Source organism: Centropristis striata, chromosome 6 (assembly GCF_030273125.1).
Source record: "Centropristis striata isolate RG_2023a ecotype Rhode Island chromosome 6, C.striata_1.0, whole genome shotgun sequence".
Classification (NCBI taxonomy): domain Eukaryota; kingdom Metazoa; phylum Chordata; class Actinopteri; order Perciformes; family Serranidae; genus Centropristis; species Centropristis striata.
The window spans coordinates 266,901-291,585 of NC_081522.1; the positions used below are offsets into that span (position 1 = coordinate 266,901).

The following is a 24,685-nucleotide window of genomic DNA, read 5'->3' on the forward strand; positions in this document are numbered from 1 at the left end:
TGACCAAAAGAGTCACAAAACGACCAAAAAAAGAGACAGAAAACGACCAAAAGAGACACAAAACCATCAAAAAAGACACAAAATGACCAAAAGAGACACAAAACTATCTAAAAAGACACAAAATTACCCAAAAAAGACAGAAAAAGACCAAAAGAGACATGAAATTATCAAAAAAAGACACAAAATGACCAAAAAAATATGTAAAATTATCAAATGAGACACAAAATTACCAAAATGAGACACAATAGGGATAAAATGGCAAGTGATTTTTCAGTCTAAATGACAGATTTAGCTGATATTTACATTTAAATTTACAGTAGAAAACCCACTCACTGTATTTTTTACGGTAAAGTTCTGGCAACCACAGCTGCCGTTATTTTACCGTAAATTAAACAGAATATTTTTTACAGTGTACATATGTATATATATATATATATATATATATATCATGTATATATATATATATATATATATATATATATCATGTATATATATATATATATATATATATATACATGATGTACTCCACACATCCTCAAGGCTTCAGTGCACTCAGCTGTGAGGGGCAGAGCAGAAACCAGAACATGATAATTTGCTGGTATGTTAATGTGGCAGATGTTTTCCAGTCTTATTGTTTGTCATGTTGTTGTTGTTGTTGTTTGGGACTGTTGGTGTTCCCTAACAGGGCCACTTGGACCCCGGGGGCTACTTCTGCAGTTGGTACTTGTAGAGATTGGGCTTTGTGCAAGAACCGCTCATATGAACAGATTTATTTCTTAAGTGGTTGTTTGAGTGATTTAGGAGAACTTGCAGCTTTCACCAGTTTTCTTGTTCTCTGAATGTTCTCTTCTCACAAACACAATGAAAGAGACTGCTTGTAGGAGTCATTTGCAGTTTTTCACTAATGGATTGTATATTTAATTAAATAGAGTTTGAAAAAACCCTGTATAAATGAGTTATGAGGCATGAATTATGAGGTAAGAATGTGAAAATGTTCTTCATGAGGTTCTTTGTGTTTTACCTCAGCTGGTAGAAGCCTTTTCACAGTGTGCTCCTGTAAAGGTCTCGCTGTATTCAGGAAAGATCTGAGACAGTTTTTCACCTCATTAAATATTTTCGACTTCTTGTAATTAATTCAAAATGTACAATTTTTTTTCTGTAATTAATATAATATATGCAATTTTAATCTCGTAATGAATTTTTTTTCTCTAAATGTGGCCCTTATATTGTACATTAGTCACTTAGACACAAAAATATGGAAAAATTCGGTCGAACAATATCCAAATCCCCTTCAAACTACTACTATAATACTACTGTAGTATTATCATAATGTATCTCTTCCTCTACTGTAGTATTATCATAATATATCTCTTCCTCTACTGTAGTATTATCATAATGTATCTCTACTGTAGTATTATCATAATGTATCCTGTCCTCTACTGTAGTATTATCATAATGTATCTCTTCCTCTACTGTAGTATTATTATAATGTATCTCTTCCTCTACTGTAGTGTTATTATAATGTATCCTGTCCTCTACTGTAGTATTATCATAATGTATATCTACTGTAGTATAATCATAATGTATCTCTTCCTCTACTGTAGTATTATCATAATGTATATCTACTCTAGTATTATCATAATGTATCTCTTCCTCTACTGTAGTATTATCATAATGTATCTCTGCCTCTACTGTAGTATTATCATAATGTATCTCTTCTCTACTGTAGTATTTTCATAATGTATCTCTTCTCTACTTTAGTATTATCATAATGTATCTCTTCCTCTACTGTAGTATTATCATAATGTATCTCTTCCTCTACTGTAGTATTATTATAATGTATCCTGTCCTCTACTGTAGTATTATCATAATGTATCTCTTCCTCTACTGTAGTATTATTATAATGTATCTCTTCCTCTACTGTAGTATTATTATAATGTATCTCTTCCTCTACTGTAGTATTATCATAATGTATCTCTACTGTAGTATTATCATAATGTACCTCTACTGTAGTATTATCATAATGTATCTCTTCCTCTACTGTAGTATTATCATAATATATCTCTACTGTAGTATTATCATAATGTATCTCTACTGTAGTATTATCATAATATATCTCTACTGTAGTATTATCATAATGTATCTCTACTGTAGTATTATCATAATGTATCTCTTCCTCTACTGTAGTATTATCATAATGTATCTCTACTGTAGTATTATTATAATTTATCTCTACTGTAGTATTATCATAATGTATCTCTTCTCTACTGTAGTATTATCATAATGTATCTCTACTGTAGTATTATCATAATGTATCTCTTCCTCTACTGTAGTATTATCATAATGTATCTCTACTGTAGTATTATTATAATTATCTCTTCTCTACTGTAGTATTATCATAATGTATCTCTTCCTCTACTGTAGTATTATCATAATGTATCTCTACTGTAGTATTATTATAATTTATCTCTACTGTAGTATTATCATAATGTATCTCTTCTCTACTGTAGTATTATCATAATGTATCTCTACTGTAGTATTATCATAATGTATCTCTTCCTGTCAGTCTTCCTCCTTCTTCATCCTCCTTCTTCCTCCTCCACCTCTCTGCACCTCTCTGCAGCTGTGACTGTGATAAATTATCCCTAAATCTATGAACATCAGACCAGAAATCCCCTCAGGGCTCTCTGGTTTTCCACTTCATCTGATATTGATTAAGTGTGCATTAGCAGAAACTATCATGTTGGGGTGTGACTCGTTGTCTGATTACTGACTGTAGGGACGCTCTGCTGCAGCACATTTATCAGGCCCAGCACTTAGAAAGAAAGGACTAAACTTTTTATCATAGAAACATGATAAAGTTGTTTGCCTCTCAGCAGAAGGAGCCAGGGAAATATGATTAGTGAAACTCAATACTTGGATGGATTGTTTGCAGGCGAACCACAGCGGGCTGAAGCAGAAGTCGGACATCGAGCACTACAGGAACAAACTGCGGCAGAAGGCCAGGAGGAAAGGCTACGGAGAGTTCTCTCTGTCCGAGACCGGCAGCCACGGCTACGGCCGCCACGACAACAGGCACGGTCGCCACGACAACGGGGTCAAGGAGCCAATGACGGCTGAGGAGAAGAGGGCCTCGTTCGCAGGATGTCATAAGAGGTATTTAATTAATATTTAATTAATATTTAATGGTTCTTTAATCTGCAGCCTGTTCTCCTGTCAGAAACATCCAAAAACAAGCTACAAGCTACAAGCTACAAGCTACAAGCTCTCTGTATTTCACCATCTGCTGATATAGGAGTGATTGACAGCCAAGCAAAGTTTAGAAGGGCGGGTTCCCACATTGGGTTGGAGGGTGGAGGGTGGTGGTTGGTGGTGGAGTTTCACCCAGCGGGGTTCGCGTCCTGTGTGAAAACAAAAGTAAACCATTTTTAACTTTAGTTACATGAATCACATTTTTGAACGTAACTTACGTTTTTTACGTAACTTGCAGCAGTCACGTGACCTTTGTAACGACTTCACTTCTGGCATTTACGTACATTTATTTACTGTTTAAACTGTGTTTTATAACGCCGAACCAGGAAGTTTTCTGCCCTAAACCTAGTCAGTGGTTTGACAACATAAGGCGTGTTTGCATCAGGGTAAAGAGTGGCCGCTGGGAACGTTTCAGGCCACGCCCTCTCAAATGGCCGCTCACTCGGCGTGTCTCCATGACAACAGTTACAACAGTTTCAACAGTTTCAACAGTTACAACAGTTTCAACAGTTTCAACAGTTACAACAGCTACAACAGTTTCAACAGTTACAACAGTTTCAACAGTTACAACAGTTACAACAGTTTCAACAGTTACAACAGTTTCAACATTTTCAACAGTTACAACAGTTACAACAGTTTCAACAGTTACAACAGTTACAACAGTTTCAACAATTACAACAGTTTCAACATTTTCAACAGTTACAACAGTTACAACAGTTTCAACAGTTACAACAGTTACAACAGTTACAACAGTTTCAACAGTTTCAACAGTTACAACAGTTACAACAGTTTCAGCAGTTTCAGCAGTTTCAACAGTTACAACAGTTTCAACAGTTACAGCAGTTTCAGCAGTTTCAACAGTTTCAACAGTTTCAACAGTTACAACAGTTACAACAGTTTCAGCAGTTTCAGCAGTTTCAACAGTTACAACAGTTTCAACAGTTACAGCAGTTTCAGCAGTTTCAACAGTTTCAACAGTTTCAACAGTTACAACAGTTACAACAGTTTCAGCAGTTTCAGCAGTTTCAACAGTTACAACAGTTTCAGCAGTTTCAGCAGTTTCAACAGTTTCAACAGTTACAACAGTTACAACAGTTTCAGCAGTTTCAGCAGTTTCAACAGTTACAACAGTTACAACAGTTTCAACAGTTTCATCAGTTTCAACAATTACAACAGTTTCATCAGTTTCAACAGTTTCAACAGTTTCAACAGTTACAAAAGTTACAACAGTTTTAACAGTTACAACAGTTACAACAGTTTCAACAGTTTCAACAGTTACAAAAGTTACAACAGTTTCAACAGTTACAACAGTTACAACAGTTTCAACAGTTTCAACAGTTTCAACAGTTACAACAGTTTCAACAGTTTCAACAGTTTCAACAGTTTCAACAGTTTCATCAGTTTCAACAGTTACAACATTTACAACAGTTTCATCAGTTTCAACAGTTTCAACAGTTTCAACAGTTTCAACAGTTACAACAGTTACAACAGTTTCAACAGTTTCAACAGTTACAACAGTTACAACAGTTTCAACAGTTTCAACAGTTACAACAGTTTCAACAGTTTCAACAGTTACAACAGTCTCAACAGTCTCAACAGTCACAACAGTCTCAACGATTTCATCAGTTTCAACAGTTACAACAGTTTCAACAGTTACAACAGTCTCAACAGTCACAACAGTCTCAATAGTTACATCAGTTTCGACAGTTTCGACGGTTTCGACAGTTACGACAGTTTCGACAGTTACGACAGTTTCGACAGTTTCGACAGTTTCGACAGTTACGACAGTTACGACAGTTTCGACAGTTACGACGGTTTCGACAGTTACGACGGTTTCGACAGTTACGACAGTTACGACAGTTTCGACAGTTACGGCAGTTTCGACAGTTTCAACCATGACGTCACATACTACTTGCTACTTCACCAGCTTTAACAAACGGTGCGTGTTGTTGTAGCGTCCAGTACTACGGTGCGTGTTGTTGTGGCGTCCAGTACTACGCTGCGTACCTACGGACCGTACTTTGCCGTACTGACACACGACCTCTTCTGCCGTTTATGTTGGAGAACTTGTTGTTAATCTGAGTGTTATCAAACTGCACCTCCTCATCTCTCTAAATATGTCCCCGCAGATGGTTAAACAAATAAAAAGAATCAACTAAAATCTCAGCAAATGTTATGACAGCAATGTGGAAATGTTTGACAGTCCAAAGTATTAAAGCTGTTTTATTATTGAAGCGTATGAAATGTTCTAGTTTTGTTCCATTTCATTCCATCATTATTTAAGCTAAACTATTAAACTGCTGAACAACTTTTCCACTCAGAATTAGATCTGCTGTAGCTGTAGTTGCTAAGCAACACGTGAGGAGTGAGAGCTGGTTTTTGGTGAACACATTAATATTTTACAGTTCATATAGATAAGTGTCTGCTTTATCTTCTCACTGTCACTGACTAGTTAAACACACTCAACCTTTACGTCTCTTTATATTTACTCTTCATGGACAGAAAAGCATTTATTAGCCCTCTGAATCTGAAACAACAGAAACCTTATGGATCCACAGTCAGACAGTCACGACTCAGCATGAAGCAGCAACAGGCTTTTAAAGTTTAAAAAATGTAATTTACCTAAATGAATCCCTGATTTTGCTCACTGTCCATTTTAATAAGTTGGCTTCTTTTTTCACGTTTTTTAATGACAAATTTGGTTAAAAAAGAATCTTGATTTAAAAACATTTTTTCTATCAGGTAAAACTGACAGAAGGAACTCCTCGTATATTAACCATAAATACAATTATAATTCTATGTTAGTAACCCTCTGATCTTTTTATATTTCTTCTGGTTTATGTTAATATATATTCTTCTGGTTTAGAAATATCTCATATCTTATATCTTATCTTATCTTATCTTATCTTATCTTATGCACAATGTGGGTGAAAAGTGACCCAAGCAATAATAATTAATAAATTCCAACTAAACCCAACTACAACTCAACTAAAAACATTTTTTAAACATCCTTAACAATTACTTCAATGTTATTTTATTTTATTTTTTGGATCACTACCTCAGACATGTGCAGCATAACCTGTATGTATTCTCTATGGCTTTTATTGGCAATAAGAAATATATTTCATTATTTTGGACCACTACCCTTAAAATGACTATAACAACTAGACAACTGCTGTTACACATGTTTTTTCTGAATACATCACATACACATTCATCATTGTGTCAGATGTGAGACTTAATAGTTAAATGTTTAAATCTTTATCCAGATGTTGAATGTTTAAATCATTATCCAGATGTTAAATGTTTAAATCTTTATCCAGATGTTAAATGTTTAAATCTTTATCCAGATGTTAAATGTTTAAATCTTTATCCAGATGTTAAATGTTTAAATCTTTATCCAGATGTTAAATGTTTAAATCTTTATCCAGATGTTGGATCTGTTGTGTTCTAGCTCACAGAGCAGATGTTGACAGTGTTTTATAGGTTTAAGGTGTTTCTTTATTAATAATATTGTTCACAGTCGTCTAAATGGAAATAATAATCTACATGCAGATCCAGCAGCAGACTGTCTGAGGGCCTGGGGCATAAATAAATAAATAAATAAATAGATAAATAAATAAATAAAAGGGCAGAGACCTGCACCATGTTCTCTTCACTAAAGGCCAGGCAGAGGGCAGTTATCATGTTTATCTACTGTAGAGCATCAGGAGGACACGTCTGCACTAGACACATACATGGACATGTAAATGTATATGTATAAATGTAGAATTGTTGCAAAAACAATACATTTGACATGAAGAGGATTATGTTTTGTTTCTTTTTAGAGAACAAATGCTGCTGTGACAGTGGTGGAATGTAACTAAGTACTGTACTTAAGTATCATTTTGAGGTACTTGTACTTTACTTTAGTATTTCTGTTTTATGTAACTTCTACTTCGTTTTAAGGCAAATATTGCACTTTTTCTCCGCTACATTTAGCTCACAGCTTTACTTACTTTTCAGTTCAAGATTTAACATAAAAAAACATAATTATGTTATTATACTTATTTTAAATTAAAACTCATACCAATATATTAAGTAGTTAAAATGAGTCCTATCTTTACAAAATTAAAACACTTCTTACATATTTGCATCAATAATAACAATAATAATCTAATGACATATTTAGAATATATTAAACAATCTGATGGGGCCATAACAAGTACTTTTACTTTTCATACGTTAAGTACATGTTGATGCTGATACTTTTGTACTTTTACTTCAGTAAGTTTTGACTGCAGGACTTTTACTGTAGTGGATTATTTTCAAAGTGTGGCATTAGCCATGTCTTTTAATGAGATGTGTTAGATGTGTTTCTCTTTCAACACAGTAAGATATAGTAATGACTTAATGAAAACATTATTTCATCATTATTTTTTCTAAAAAAATCCAGGGTGATGACATAACTTTGTTCATAAGATATAACAAGAAAACCTTCAGATATGTATCAAATAACAGTGAAAAATAAAAACAGGTCATTTTTGACATATGTTGTGAAGGTAATTATCATTATAAATAAGTTGTGACAGTTGTTATATAACAACAGAAAAGACTGTTTTTTAGTCTATACCAGTGGTGGTTTGTACTTAAATACAGTTTTTAGGTATGCATACTTTACTTGAGTATTTCTATTTTATGTAACTTTATACTTTGACTTCACTACATTTGGACCTGTGCATGTAAACGCTGTGTTATTTGTCTCACCTGTGCAGGTACTCCCACCCCCGGGAGCCCACCTACTGGAGCCGGCAGTCCCTGAGCAGCCCCAGCCCCGTGGAGACGGAGATGGACCTGCTGGTGCTGAGAGAACGATCCAGGAGAGGAATCAGGAACAACGGCTACGACGTGAGTCACCGGCCAGTCTCAGACCTGCTGAGGTCATATTGTGTTTTAAACAGTGAGTGGAGAGAAGAGGTCAGCAGCAGAGAAGAAGAGAAGAGCAGGTCAGATGGAGAGGAGAAACATTTTAGTGATTGGAAGCAAAGACAGGAGGATGTGAGGGATTTACTGAAGGAGACTTTCAGAAAAACACCCTGTGGCAGAAAGCATGCAGAGCTTTGAAGAATGTTGAAGTTCCTGTAACAAAGTGTAATAGAGCAGCTGACCTCTGACCTCTGACCTCTGACCCGGTGAGTCATACACAAACCGTGCATGGATCCTTCTGCCAACAAAGCTCCAAGTAAAGCTCTGCCACTTTGTCAAACCTATAAAATAATCTCCTGAGAGCATTCTAACTTTAATCCTTTCTTCCCCTCCTTTACTGCGACTGCAGCGCTGCTAGCTCACACCTTCAGGATTAACAGATCACCTCTCCATGAACCTTATAAACCTGCAGCCGACAGAGATAAAGGCAGGGGAGTGAGACAGGAAGGGGGAATGACAAAAAGATGATAGAAAAAGGTGATTCCTTCATTCTAACGACAGCAAAGATGGAGAACAGACAGAAAGGTGGAGATGAAATGTGAAGGGATGGAGAGAGAATCTGTTCCTGCTGCTCCACGGTAACTATAGAAGCTACAGCTGGAGAGTCAGATCTGTTCCTGCTGCTCCACAGTAACTATAGAAGCTACAGCTGGAGAGTCAGATCTGTTCCTGCTGCTCCACAGTAACTATAGAAGCTACAGCTGGAGAGTCAGATCTGTTCCTGCTGCTCCACAGTAACTATAGAAGCTACAGCTGGAGAGTCAGAGGAATCTTCCTGCTGCTCCACAGTAACTATAGAAGCTACAGCTGGAGAGTCAGAGGAATCTTCTGCTGCTCCACAGTAACTATAGAAGCTACAGCTGGAGAGTCAGAGGAATCTTCCTGCTGCTCCACAGTAACTATAGAAGCTACAGCTGGAGAGTCAGAGGAATCTTCCTGCTGCTCCACAGTAACTATAGAAGCTACAGCTGGAGAGTCAGATCTGTTCCTGCTGCTCCACAGTAACTATAGAAGCTACAGCTGGAGAGTCAGAGGAATCTTCCTGCTGCTCCACAGTAACTATAGAAGCTACAGCTGGAGAGTCAGATCTGTTCCTGCTGCTCCACAGTAACTATAGAAGCTACAGCTGGAGAGTCAGATCTGTTCCTGCTGCTCCACAGTAACTATAGAAGCTACAGCTGGAGAGTCAGAGGAATCTTCCTGCTGCTCCACAGTAACTATAGAAGCTACAGCTGGAGAGTCAGAGGAATCTTCTGCTGCTCCACAGTAACTATAGAAGCTACAGCTGGAGAGTCAGAGGAATCTTCCTGCTGCTCCACAGTAACTATAGAAGCTACAGCTGGAGAGTCAGAGGAATCTTCCTGCTGCTCCACAGTAACTATAGAAGCTACAGCTGGAGAGTCAGATCTGTTCCTGCTGCTCCACAGTAACTATAGAAGCTACAGCTGGAGAGTCAGAGGAATCTTCCTGCTGCTCCACAGTAACTATAGAAGCTACAGCTGGAGAGTCAGATCTGTTCCTGCTGCTCCACAGTAACTATAGAAGCTACAGCTGGAGAGTCAGAGGAATCTTCTGCTGCTCCACAGTAACTATAGAAGCTACAGCTGGAGAGTCAGAGGAATCTTCTGCTGCTCCACAGTAACTATAGAAGCTACAGCTGGAGAGTCAGAGGAATCTTCTGCTGCTCCACAGTAACTATAGAAGCTACAGCTGGAGAGTCAGATCTGTTCCTGCTGCTCCACAGTAACTATAGAAGCTACAGCTGGAGAGTCAGATCTGTTCCTGCTGCTCCACAGTAACTATAGAAGCTACAGCTGGAGAGTCAGATCTGTTCCTGCTGCTCCACAGTAACTATAGAAGCTACAGCTGGAGAGTCAGAGGAATCTCTGCTGCTCCACAGTAACTATAGAAGCTACAGCTGGAGAGTCAGATCTGTTCCTGCTGCTCCACAGTAACTATAGAAGCTACAGCTGGAGAGTCAGATCTGTTCCTGCTGCTCCACAGTAACTATAGAAGCTACAGCTGGAGAGTCAGATCTGTTCCTGCTGCTCCACAGTAACTATAGAAGCTACAGCTGGAGAGTCAGAGGAATCTTCCTGCTGCTCCACGGTAACAGCAGCTCCGTCTGAATGTCAATGACTGAATATGATTAGAGCTGTTCATGATTCAGACGGAGCTTCATAGCAGCTAATAGCCTCGATGCACCAAACGGCTGGAGCCGACACCAGGAGAATACAGTGTGTGTGTGTGTGTGTGTGTGTGTGTGTGTATTGATATAGTGGGACTGTTTATCAGTTTATCAGTTTGTTGTTTCATGGTTTATAACTGCTGCTGTGTTCAACATGTCTCAGTGTCTCTGTGTTTGTGTTGGCTCGGGGCTAAATCTGCTTCACTCTCTGATTGTATTAATAATTATTAATAATTATTATCAGTATGTGAGGCTATGAAATGAGTTCAGGCTGTGGAATCATTTAATAAGAACAGCGTCTTGTTATCCAGAATCCTGTACAGCTCCGTACTGTTTCACTTCACACTTTCATTTATTTATATTATTGACCAGCCCATTTATACACTGTTGACCATAAAGTTGAAATGATTTTGTCTTCATACACAATCTCCTGTTTATTTAAATGCATCAGTAGACAGACAGACAGACAGTATTAAACTACACATACATTAATATTAAACTTAACCTTTAAATAATTAACCTATGATAATAATCACTTTGAAAGAAAGAAAGATTGATGAATAAAGTTTTGAGAAGATAAACACTTCTCTCTGTCAAGAGTCAATCACATCGTCACAATAACTTCATGATAAGAAAAATATGTTATTGCAGCTTGATGAGGAAGAGTGTCAGGATAATACAATATATTTAACCACAAACATCCACCATAATGATCATACTGCTCAAACTATGTCTAATAAACTGGCGTCTGGGTTACATAACGTTATTATAAGAGATATCAGAGACGTGCTGCAGTCAGGAGGAGCTGAACTCATTCTACCTGAGGAGAGAGATGAGAACATTAGTTCAGACTGAACTTCATCTGGCTTCTACTGCTGATCATATTTAATCTCTGACTGTTTCAGCTTCCATCCACAACTAAATCTTTATATTTTATCACACATTCAGAGCATTTCTCTCTGAGGAAGCCAGAAGGTTGCAGGATGTTGAATGATTTGCCAGAAACTTGTTATTTCCATGTGCATATCCTAAAAAAACTTCTTGCTGAATGCCCCCTGCCCTGCTGACTGTGTGTGTGTGTGTGTGTGTGTGTGTGTGTGTGTGTGTGTGTGTGTGTGTGTGTGTGTGTGTGTGTGTGTGTGTGCAGGCTGAGGCGGAGCCGTTTGAGGAGACCAACGTGGACCGTCTGATGAGCTCTCTGGGTTACGGAGGCGGGTCGACCGGGACCGGCAGCTTGGGGGTCAAAGGTCACCGCGGCTCCGACTCCTCCACGCTCAGCTCCCAGCCGTCCATTGATGAGGTCCGCACGCAGATGCACATGTTGCTAGGCAACGCCTTCAGCCTGGCACCCCCGGACCACGACCCCCCTTCTCCTCCAACTAAGTACATTTATATTTTTATTTGATTTCTTAGCACATGATGAATTATTTACAGTGTTTGTGTAGGAGAGAATAGAGAGAGCTCCCCTGGTGCAGTTAGCTTCACCCCGAGCTGTTTCTCTCTCAGCAGAGGAGATTTATCTCTGCTCCATTATGAACCAGAGAGAAACTAAAGAGAGTAGGTGTGTGTCTCTCCACTAACTTCTTCTCGTTGTGAACTCTCCTCTCCTCCAGCAGCCACCACCACCACCACCACCACGCCCACCGAGCCTACAACCCGTCCCACACCAGCCACTACAGCGACGGGGTGACCAGCGCTCCGGGGACCATGAACCATCCCTGTGGAGGCCGGCAGAGGAGTCTGGGCTACGAGGACATGCACCAGTGTAGCCTGCCCAAACCAGTAAGCATTACCTTTACTGGTATATACTGGTGCATCTTAATGAATTAGAATATCAGAGAAAGTTTATTTATGTCAGTAATTCAACTCAAAAAGTAGAAATAACACATTTTATGGATCCATTCACACACAGAATGACACATGTCATGTCTTAATTTATTTAATTTCTTCTAATTATAATGATTATGGCTTACAGTTAATGAAAACCATTCAGTGTGTCACAAAAAAAATGTAATATTACAAAAGACCAATTTTAGAAAGTCTGTTTAATATGTCAATGTTTGTCATCTACATGACTCAGTACTTGTTGGGGCTGTTTGACTTGAACTACTGGAAATGAACTTATATAATATTCCAACGTATTGATGATCCTGGAGGGTTGCAGAATTCCAGGAATTTTCAAAGTTGGAAACTTTCCATGGGAATTAGACTTAGACAGACTTTATTGTCATTCAGTTATACATCAAAATATGCACATTGAACGAAAGTCTGTTGCATTGGCTCAGTGATTGTACTCTGGCATGTCATAAATAAAGTATAAATATAAAATATAAAACTGTAAAAAATAGAATATTTGTATTGCACATACGTGTAGCAGCAGAAAGTGTTTTATAGAGAGATATAAAAATACATAATAATATAAATATATAAAAACGAGTTCACAGTGCAGTATAGTGCAAAAAGTATGAATTAACTAATGGGAATTAATGGGAATAAACAGGAATAAACCGGGAATTTACAAACCTGAAGTTGGCTCTTAACAGGAAACTTAAATATAGTTGAGGAAAATATATTTTAGCATAATCTTGAGTAATGAGTAATAATATATTAAACAACTGTTCAGTGAAAGAATTTATTGTTCAATAAAATAATATTTATATAGTGGTAAAGTTCTACTTACAAATAAATCTGATGAAATGTCATGTTTTTAATTGTATTATTTTGCATGGATCACTGCTTATGTTACGTAATATATTATATTTATGTTTGGCTTTGACATAGTTAAATTTCTCCCAGTTTCCAGTTAATTCCCATTATATCCCATACATTTCCAGTATTCCCATGGAAAGTTTCCAATTTGGAATATTTCCAAAATTCCTCATCTTAACTTCCCATGGAAAGTTTCTGGAAATTTACAGATTTTTTTTATAGTGGTATCTAGTCAGTCAGATTCTTGTGTGGATTCCAATACATTTCTAAAAATACTTCTAATTCTGTTGGTAAACCTTTTGGCTCCTTCAGTCCTCTTGGAAATCTGTGTTCATAATAATTAAAAAAACCTCCTATGAATTCTATAGCTTAAAGTTTTGGTTCCCCTAGGTTTTCCACAGCTCTATTGAAAATCTCTTTCATTTGTGTTGGTTCCAATAAAATACTGTACTAGTATTGCCAATCATCCTAAAAATCCTACAGGAATTCAACAGATAAGAGTTTGAGAGAATGTTTGTTCTTATAGGATTTATTTTTGTATTATATATATTTTTTTATTGTCCTATTGGAAGTATTTTTCTCTCTTGGATCTTTCATACATTAGCTGTTAACCAGCTAGTGGCTAACTCTGTCTGAGAAGTCACTCATTGGGTCCTTGAAGCACCCTATAATATAATAACTTCCTGATAATGTAATAAAACCCAACAATGTAATAACTTTACCAATAATGTAATAAAATAAATTATCATGTCAAAACCAAAACTAGTGGCTGTATAATGAAAATCCGATATAAAAGTGACTGACATTACCAGCAGATCAATAAACCGGGATTTAAATCTTTAATCTTAGAAACAACACACAACTTCAGAAACTCTGTAAAAACCCCAAAAAGGATTTTGAAAAATAACCATGTCAGTTGTCATCATCATGTTTTGTCATTTTGATGCTGACACTTTAATTTAATTGTTTTTTATACAAGTAAATCTCATAATTTACTATCAGTATGACAGTATGTCAAATGACAGCTATGTCGCTTGACATAGAGTAAGATGTCAGTTTGACATTGAAAGTGACATAATAACCAAATATCAGTCAGGATATTTTATTACATTATTAGTAAAGTTATTACATTATTGGGTTTTATGACATTTTCAGGCGTTATTACATTATCAGGAAATGCTTAAATGATGGTGATGGGTGCTACAGTCCTTTTGAATGCACCCAGGCTTCACAGTGAGGCTGGACACACAGACTGTTGTCAGTGCTTTCAGTGTTGTGAATTGCCAACAGCTGATGAGTAAGAGAGAAGCTTTACAAACATTAAAGGGACTGAGGACTGAACACCCTCCAACAAATAACAAGCCTCATGTAGCTTCAATCTCTATTTATCTGCTGTCTCATTTCCTGCCCTTTATTTGTCAACGTGTGTTTGTTGTGGCTCACGCTCTTCTTCTTTGTGTTCTGAGTCCATATACTAGTTAATGTGTATTAAGTTAAATGTGTGTATTAAGTTAAATGTGTGTATTAAGTTGTGTGTGTATTAAGTTATGTGTGTATTAAGTTGTGTGTGTATTAAGTTATGTGTGTATTAAGTTAATGTGTATTAAGTTATGTGTGTATTAAGCGTGTATTAAGTTATGTGTGTATTAAGTTATGTGTGTATTAAGTTAACGTGTATTAAGTTGTGTGTGTATTAAGTTATGTGTGTATTAAGTTAATGTGTATTAAGTTGTGTGTGTATTAAGTTATGTGTGTATTTAGTTAATGTGTATTAAGTTGAGTGTGTATTAAGTTATGTGTGTATTAAGTTGTGTGTGTATTAAGTTATATGTGTGTATTAAGTTATGTGTGTATTAAGTCATGTGTGTATTAAGTCGTGTGTATTAAGTTATGTGTGTGTATGAAGGTATGTGTGTATTAAGTTATGTGTGTATTAAGGTATGTGTGTATTAAGGTATGTGTGTATTAAGTTATGTGTGTATTAAGTTATGTGTGTATTAAGGTATGTGTACACACATACCTTAATACACACATAACTTAATACACACATAACTTAATACACGTATTAAGTTGTGTGTGTATTAAGTTATGTGTGTATTAAGTTATGTGTGTTTTAAGGTATGTGTGTATTAAGGTATGTGTGTATTAAGTTATGTGTGTATTAAGTTATGTGTGTATTAAGGTATGTGTGTATTAAGGTATGTGTGTATTAAGGTATGTGTGTATTAAGTTGTGTGTGTTTTAAGTTGTGTGTGTATTAAGTTATGTGTGTATTAAGGTATGTGTATATTAAGGTATGTGTGTATTAAGTTGTGTGTGTATTAAGTTATGTGTGTATTAAGGTATGTGTGTATTAAGTTATGTGTGTATTAAGTTATGTGTGTGTATTAAGTTATGTGTGTATTAAGTTATGTGTGTATTAAGTTATGTGTGTATCAAGTTATGTGTATTAAGTTATGTGTGTATTAAGGTATGTGTGTATTAAGTTATGTGTGTATTAAGTTATGTGTATTAAGGTATGTGTGTATTAAGGTATGTGTGTATTAAGGTATGTGTGTATTAAGTTATGTGTGTATTAAGTTATGTGTGTATTAAGTTATGTGTGTATCAAGTTATGTGTATTAAGTTATGTGTGTATTAAGTTATGTGTATTAAGTTATGTGTGTGTATTAAGTTATGTGTATTAAGTTATGTGTGTATTAAGTTATGTGTGTGTATTAAGTTATGTGTGTATTAAGGTATGTGTGTATTAAGTTATGTGTATTAAGTTATGTGTGTATTAAGGTATGTGTGTATTAAGTTATGTGTGTATTAAGTTATGTGTATTAAGTTATGTGTGTATTAAGGTATGTGTGTATTAAGTTATGTGTGTATTAAGTTATGTGTGTATTAAGTTATGTGTGTGTGTTAAGTTATGTGTGTATTAAGTTATGTGTGTATCAAGTTATGTGTATTAAGTTATGTGTGTATTAAGTTATGTGTATTAAGTTATGTGTGTATTAAGGTATGTGTGTATTAAGTTATGTGTATATTAAGTTATGTGTGTATTAAGTTATGTGTGTATCAAGTTATGTGTATTAAGTTATGTGTGTATTAAGTTATGTGTATTAAGTTATGTGTGTATTAAGGTATGTGTGTATTAAGTTATGTGTGTATTAAGTTATGTGTGCATTAAGGTATGTGTGTATTAAGTTATGTGTGTATTAAGTTATGTGTGTATTAAGGTATGTGTGTATTAAGTTATGTGTGTGTATTAAGTTATGTGTGTATTAAGTTATGTGTATTAAGTTATGTGTGTATTAAGTTGTGTGTGTATTAAGGTGTGTGTATTAAGTTATGTGTGTATTAAGTTGTGTGTGTATTAAGTTATGTGTGTATTTAGTTATGTGTGTATTAAGTTGTGTGTGTATTAAATTGTGTGTGTATTAAGTTGTGTATGTATTGTGTGTGGCCCCTGCAGGGTTTCCGGTTCACCCAGCTTCCTGATATGGGCATCGGGTCTCCCCCGCCACTGATCCCCTCCAGACCAGGACCGCCACCTGGAACCTCAATACGACGGTACAACACTCACACAAATATTATTATTATATTTATTATAGAAATGTACCTTATTATAAAGGACACACTATAGACTAAATGCTGTAATTGTAAATGCTGCAGCAGGTAGCCAAACATCCACCGTGCTGCTGTGATTCAGAGGAAATGTTCACATGTGGCCTTTGAAAGCATTCCTGTTTGACTTCCCAGCCAATCAGAATGCAGCAGTGTGGCTAATCACTGCATCAGATGAATATATAATTTATTGGTAGAGAGCACACGGAGAAAACAGAAGCTACAGAATATTAATGGGCATCATATGAACCTACTGGCCTCAGCATCCACCCAGGCCTCTCCTGCTCTCTGTGTTGGTATATGTTGGTCTGCATCACTTGAACTGAGCAGCTTCTTCATTTAAATGCTGTTGCTGTGTTGCTGTGTGCTCCATGTTGCTGTGTTGCTGTGTGCTCCATGTTGCTGGGCACTTTAGCACTGCAGAGAGTGATTGACTGTTCAGTTGTTGAGGAGTGCACAGAGGACATGCTGCCATCTAGTGGACAAACTGAAAGAGTAAATATGTGATGCACTGACAGGGACATACTTGCACTCTGCAGGAAAATGCAAAAAAATCTTAGATCTAGAATATTTAGATATATATATTTAGACTTATACTTAAGTAAGGGATCTGAATACTTCTTCCACCACTGCTGTAATACATACTTATAAAACAGAACTGTATTTTATGTGACAGACACTTTTTATCTGTAATGTGACCATAATTCTTCCTTTAACACTAACAACAGAAGTGTGTTAATAAGTCAGCTCCTCTGTGCCCTCAAGGAGGAAGAGTACTCCTCTTTAGTATGCATGGGGAGGCATTAGTGTGCATCGTGTATTATGCTCCTGAGCCATGGCGATGACATCATCGGTCTCCTCCTGTACTGTAACATGTTCAGAGGTTGATTCTGCTGCACTGAGAGCAGGAACAATGTTAAATTATATTAAAACATGCTCTGGAACACAGCATCCTTCTGATGCTGAGCTCATCAGTCCAAGCACAAAAAATGTCCTGAAAGTTCGACCAGAAATAAAAATAAAGTCTAATGTTGTTTGGATTTGCAAATGGAAGGCTGTTTCCTTATTACCAGGAAAAAATAATCTTTATTTGTTTTTATTGGTCATAAAGTCGGGAAATTTAAATGCATCATGTTGTAATATTCTGGAATCAGCACGTAAAAGACCTACGCTGATTGTACTAAGTGACGGTTCAACTGCTTTTACCTCGTACATTTCAAATGACAGTTCAACTGCTTTCAATGGTTAATAACTAATTTCCATTTCAGCTGCTTTAAGGACTCAGACATCGACTGTCAGCTACTATCATTTACTCATCAGGTGTCACTTCACATGCTTTCAGCCCTGACTCTTCAACTGTTAGTTTAACTGCTTTCAGTGCTTCCTCTTTAAATGACAGTTCAACTGCATTTTTCTGGTAGCAGATGACCTGGTTTCTGATTAATGTACTAGTTGTCTGATTATTATATCTATATCTATATATAGTTCCACCCCTGATGTCAGTCTGAAGCCCCGGGTGTCGGAGGCCTCAGACCTGCAGGCCCAGCAGCTCAACGGGGCCCCATACCTGCCGCTGTCCAGAACGCCATTCCCCGCGGTCACGGTGGACCAGTCCATCTCCACCTACTCAGGTAGGACAGGAGGTGTTATAAATAGTGTATAAAGCTGCTGTGATCAGTTCAGTCATTGGCTAAATCCCTCTCCACGTCTCACAGGAAACCCAATCACAGCCGTCTACGCTATATCGGCCAACCGTCCCGGTTACTCAGACTACTTCGTCATGTCCCCGCCGTCCTCGTACCGCAGCCCGTCCTGGATGTCCTACCCACCGGAGCCAGAAGACCTGCCGCGGCAGTGGAGCGACACACCGGTGAGACAGACAGTCCAGCTGCTCTGTTATGTAACACATGAAGAAGCTGTAAGCTTCCTGAAGCAGTATTTTATTTATGGTTGAAGACGTTCTTCTCTTGTCCCACAGAACTCCCGTCACCTTGAAACCATCTGCTGAAGTGGACACAGCCAGTAGCTCGGTAGGTCATAGCGTCTCATACCGTCTATGTCATGTTGTCATGTCATGTTGTCATGTCTGTAGAAACCAGGCAGGGAAACAGAGAACTGATCGATACAACCTTTCAAATTAAAATAATGACATTAATAATTATCAGCATTGAAAATAACTAATGAGGAAAGAAATGCACATGATTCCTTTTAGTGACTACCACTGAATGTCCTTCACCTGTTATGTTCAATAGTGTTCATGGGGGCATGTTTAATTATCTAAAAGTGTCAGAAACCAAAAAATCCCAATAAACTTTATATATCGTTATATTATTATAGTTATAAACGTTATATTTCATGATTAACTCCATTACTGACCATCTCAATCAATATTTAGTGCTTTACCTCTCACAGATCAGGTTCAATGAGGATAATAAATGAACGTTAAAACTTTTTTTATGTGCATTGGAAAGACCTACATATGAATTACATTAGTTTTACATGACATTGAGTTATTGAAAATGTAATTTCTCATTTTTTAATTTTTACTTTTTTTGGAGTGATGTTGATAAATTAGGAGTCAGCTCTTCTGTTCATCTATGGAATATAAACATGCAAATATGTGAAATGAACCATTTTCATTGTATATATTGATTACACTTATTAAGCCAATCAGAATAACTTTCATCCCCAAAAAAATACTTTTTTTTTTTTTACTTTGAAATGGGTCAATTTGACCTTCAACATAACATAAAATAACAAATCAAAACCATCAAAACCATGCAAATCTTTTGAATTTTCCTTAAATCAGGCTTTAAACATTAATTTTGTTTAAATGTTTGTTTAGTTTGTTTAGTTAGATGTTTTTATTTTTATTGTCTAAAGGTTATACAGGAAAGTTAAAAGGTGATCTCAGTTTTCTCTGCAGTGATACTTATTGAAGTCAGTTCAGAAGTTACTGAAGCATATGTGTTGATATGAAGTAATAAACTGTGTTTTTTCATGCAGTGGAACCCTTTTAATTAGATGAAATTACAGAAATTGAGGAATATCTAAAAATACTAAATGATAAACATAAATGATACAATTATAACTGACAGCACATCCCACAAAGGGCATTAAATGCCTCCAGGCCTGTTTCTGAAACACTTAGCATCACTCAGCTGATCACATGAAGTAGGCGGGGCCAGGAGACTGATGATGTATGACATCATCTCTCTCTGTTTTCATCCAACTGCTCCGTTTGCTTGTTTTGCTCACCATGGCACACCGTATCGTACTATAAAAAGTAATTGAAGAGGGGCGATAAAGCTCCCAGAGCTAGCGAACGTGCTAATGGTCAGTTTGCAAACTCATAATTGTTTTTTTACTGGACAATAAGTTCACACAGTTCATTCACACTAAGTATTTTGCAAAGTATTGCTCTTTAGTGAAACACTTTATATTCCAACAGAGGAGGATGAATAAAAAAAGATAATAAGCTACAGTAATAATCCCGTCCAAGGTCAGCACTTTGAAGAGCGCTTTCTGTTGGTCAACAGCATGAAGTTCATTTCAGTGTTGACGAAAGATGAATTAGGCATCATGGAGATATGTTTTCTAGTAATTCAAGAGTATTATGAAATAAATAGCCACATAATAAAGCCTATTTCTGTAAGCTTATGTGTGAACTAATACATGACACATTTAAAGTGCTGAATATTTCTCTTTTAATTAAGAACCTTAGTGCAAAATGAACATAAAGGTTTCAAGTCAATTAAAGATGGAAAGATAAGGCATAAATCAACCAAATATATATTAAATACATATTTCCAGTTGTGACTGTGTTTACATGCATGCACACAGATACACAGACGTCAGATTAAGATAATAGTTTGCTTTAACTACACTGGGGGAATTCTATAAACACACTTAAATATGAAGATTAATATATATATATATATATATATATATATATATATATATATATATATATATATATATATATATATATATATATATCCGGGGGGGGAGCAGGCAAAGCAGGGCATTCCAGACGTCCCTCTCCCCAGCCACAACGTCCAGCTCCTCCTGGACCCCGAGGCGTTCCCAGGCCAGGAGAGAGATATAATCCCTCCATCGTGTTCTGGGTTTTCCCCGGGGCCTCCTACCAGTTGGACCTGGAACTCCTCTAACGGGAGGCGCCCGGGAGGATCCTTACCAGATGCCCAAACCACCTCAGCTGACTCCTTTCGACGCAAAGGAGCAGCGGCTCTACTCCGAGCTCCCTCCGGATGTCTGAGCTCCTCACCCTATCTCTAAGGCTGAGCCCAGCCACCCTACGGAGGAAGCTCATTTCAGCCGCTTGTATCCACGATCTCGTTCTTTCGGTCACTACACAAAGCTCATGACCATAGGTGAGGGTTGGAACGTGGATGGACCGGTAAATCGAGAGCTTTGCCTTCAGGCTCAGCTCCTTCTTCACCACGACGGTCCGGTACAACGCCCACATCACTGCTGACGCCGCACCAAACCGCCTGTCAATCTCATGCTCCGTTCTACCCTCACTCGTGAACAAGACCCCAAGATACTTGAACTCCTTTGCTTGAGGCAGTACCTCTCTCCCCACCCAGAGGAGGCAGTCCACCGTTTTCCGGCAGAGAACCATGGCCTCAGACTTGGAGGTGTTGACTCTCATCCCAACCGCTTCGCACTCGGCTGCAAACCGCCCCAACGAGTGCTGGAGGTCCCGGCTTGATGAAGCCAAAAGAACCACATCATCTGCAAAAAGCAGAGATGCAATTCTTAGGTCACCAAACCGAATCCCTTCCTCCCCCCGGCTGCTCCTAGAGATCCTGTCCATGAAAACCACAAACAGAATCGGAGACAAGGGGCAACCCTGGCGGAGGCCAACACCCACTGGGAACATGTTTGACGTTGTGCCAAGTATGCGGACACAGCTCTCACTTTGGTTATATAGGGACCGGATAGCTCGTAGCAACGAGCCCGGTACCCCATATTCCCGCAGTACCCCCCCGAGGGACACGGTCGTAGGCCTTCTCCAAGTCCACAAAACACATGTAGACTGGATGGGCAAACTCCCATGACCCCTCCAGAAGTCTTACAAGGGTAAAGAGCTGGTCCATTGTTCTACGGCCAGGACGGAAGCCGCATTGTTCCTCCTGAATCTGAGGTTCGACAATTGGCCGGAGCCTCCTTTCCAGCACCCTGGAATAGACTTTTCCGGGGAGGCTGAGGAGTATTTTTAAAAATGGGAACCACCACCCCGGTCTGCCACTCCACTGGCACTGTCCCAGACCTCCACACGACACCATAGAGGCGTGTCAACCATGACAGCCCAACAGTGTCCAGAGCCTTCAGCATCTCAGGGCGAATCTCATCCAACCCTGGCGCCTTGCCGCCGGGTAGCTTTTTGACTACCTCGGCGACCTCTGCCAGGGATACTGGTGAGTCTTCCCCTGAGTCTTCAGACTCTGCCTCCTCTACAGAGGACGTGTTGGCTGGATTGAGGAGTTCCTCAAAGTGTTCTTTCCACCGTCTGACGACATCCCCTGGTCGGGTCAGCAGGTCTCCTCCCCCGCTGAACACAGCTTGGGCCAAGCCCTGCTTTCCCTTCCTCAGTCGCCTGACGGTTTTCCAGAACCTCTTTGAGGCCGACCGAAAGTCCTCCTCCATGGCCTCCCCAAATTCCTCCCATACCCGAGTTTTTGCTTCAGCGACTGCTGCAGCTGCAGCCCTTCTGGCCGAACGGTACCTGTCTGCTGATTCCAGAGACCCCTCGGCCAGCCAAGACCCAAAGGCCTCCTTCTTCAGCTTGACGACCTCCCTCACCGCTGGTGTCCAGCCGCATCAACAATTGAGGCTTTGAACATGGCCCATTCGGACTCCATGTCCCCAGCCTCACCCGGGATGTTGGAGAAATTCTTCCGGAGGTGTGAGTTGAAGACCCTGCAGACAGGGGCCTCCGCTAGACATTCCCAGCACACCCTCACTACACGTTTGGGTTTGCCAGGTCTGTCCAGCATCCTCCCCCGCCACCTGATCCAACTCACCACCAGGAGGTGATCAGTTGACAGCTCTGCTCCTCTCTTCAACCGAGTGTCCAGAACATGATCAGATCTGATCTTTCGATCGATCTTTGGCCTAGAGTGCTCTGGTACCAGGTACACTTATGAGCAACTCAATGTTCGAACATGGTGTTTGTTATGGACAATCCGTGACTAGCACAGAAGTCCAATAACAAAACACCACTCGGGTTCAGATCGGGCAGGCCGTTCCTCCCAATCACCTCCTCCAGGTACCATCATCGTTGCCCACGTGAGCGTTGAAGTCCAGGACACCACCCAGAGACTCCAAGAAGGCCGGGTACTCCGAACTGCTGTTCGGTGCATAGGCACAGACAACAGTCAGAGACCTTCTCCTCGCGACTTGCAGCCGCAAGGAGGCGACCCTCTCATTCCTCGGGGAGAACTCCAACAAAGCGGCGCTCAGCCGGGGGCTTGTGAGTATCCCCACACCCGCCCGGCGCCTCTCACCCTGGGCAACTCCGGAAAAGGAGAGAGTCCAGCCTCTCTCCAGGAGTTTGGTTCCAGAGCTCACGCTATGCGTGGAGGTGAGCCCAACTATTTCTAGTTGGTAACGCTCCACCTCCCGCACAAGCTCGGGCTCCTTCCCCGCCAGCGAGGTGACGTTCCACGTCCCCAGAGCTAGCCACTGGAGCCGGGGGTCAGCACGACCAGGTACCCACCTTCGCCTGCTGCCCGACTCACACTGCACCCGACCCCTATGTCCTACTCTGCGGGGGGTGGGCCCACAGGTCGGCGGATCCATGTAGCTTCTTCGGGCTGAGCCCGGCCGGGCCCCATGGACAAAAGCCTGGCCACCAGATGCTCGCCTGCTTGCTCCCCTCCCGGGTCTGGCTCCAGCAGGGGGCCCCGGTTTACCCGTGCCGGGCGAGGTGCGCTGATCTCTCATGGTCCGCTTCATAGAGGTCTTTTGAATCGCTCTTAGTCTGGCCCCTCCCCTGGGACCACTTTGCCTTGGGAGACCCTACCAGGAGCTATTGCTCCCGACAACACAGCTCCCAGGATCACTGGAGCACACAAACCCCTCCACCACGATAAGGTGGCGATTCTTGGAGGAGTATATATATATATATATATATATGTATATACCTCTTCTGGGGCTAAAACTTAAAACACTGAACTCCTTCATGTTATCTTACAGTTTAATCTCACTTGAGTTATTTTACAATATACAGGATGTCTCTTTTCAACCTTTCAAAATAAAAGCCTCCATTATCATGTATATATATATATCTTTTATTTTGCCCATGTATCCATGCAGCGATTAATCGATTGATCGTTAACATTATAGATAATTGAGTTGGCAGGTTTCTTTTCTATACGGGCATCCTAAAAACATCCAATGTCTCGATAAATAGGATTTCATGAAACTAACTGACTATATTGGATCATTGCACAATAATCGGAGTCTACAGTGATGTCACCAGGCCTTTGGACCGAAGGAAGGAAACACAAACACATCGGCTGCTTTTCAATTGTATGTTCACTGTGTTCTGTTCCTGCAGGTGTCTCTTTGGATGGCCAGAGGACTTCCCTCTCACTGAAAACTCTCTGGAACTTTATCACCTCCTTCCCTTCGGCCCTCCTTCCTCCTGTCTGACTTATTGATCCCCAGTGAACCCCCCGACCCCCCCGGCCCCCCAGCTCCCCTTCATCTGCAGCTCAAAGCTTCCTCCAGAACTCCTCGTGGCCCCTAAGCCCCTCCTCCTGGTCTCCAATGTTCAGCCATAATTCTCTCTTTCTGTATTCTCTCTGCTCCCTGAGCCCCCAGCCTCTCTGGCCCCTACTGGTCCCTACTGGTCCCTCTGGGCCCCTTGTCACTGTTTCTATGTAGACTGCCTCCTCTGTGGTGACCACCATTGTACAGCTAGAGGCC

General features: G+C 39.4%; 1 protein-coding gene across 2 annotated transcripts in view; it reads left to right on the top strand.

The window, feature by feature from the left end:
• kiaa1549la (KIAA1549-like a) overlaps nt 1-24,450 on the top strand; it is a 152,584-nt gene extending 128,134 nt beyond the window's left edge. For both annotated transcript variants that reach the window (XM_059334464.1, XM_059334465.1), the window contains 9 exons: nt 2,936-3,156; nt 8,007-8,139; nt 11,553-11,788; nt 12,019-12,187; nt 16,575-16,672; nt 18,212-18,357; nt 18,442-18,596; nt 18,705-18,756; nt 24,315-24,450. In XM_059334464.1, coding sequence (XP_059190447.1) covers nt 2,936-3,156; nt 8,007-8,139; nt 11,553-11,788; nt 12,019-12,187; nt 16,575-16,672; nt 18,212-18,357; nt 18,442-18,596; nt 18,705-18,734 — 1,188 coding nt within the window. In that variant the 3' untranslated portion in view covers nt 18,735-18,756; nt 24,315-24,450. The remainder of the gene's footprint in view (nt 1-2,935; nt 3,157-8,006; nt 8,140-11,552; nt 11,789-12,018; nt 12,188-16,574; nt 16,673-18,211; nt 18,358-18,441; nt 18,597-18,704; nt 18,757-24,314) is intronic.
• The last annotated feature ends 235 nt before the right edge of the window (nt 24,451-24,685 follow it).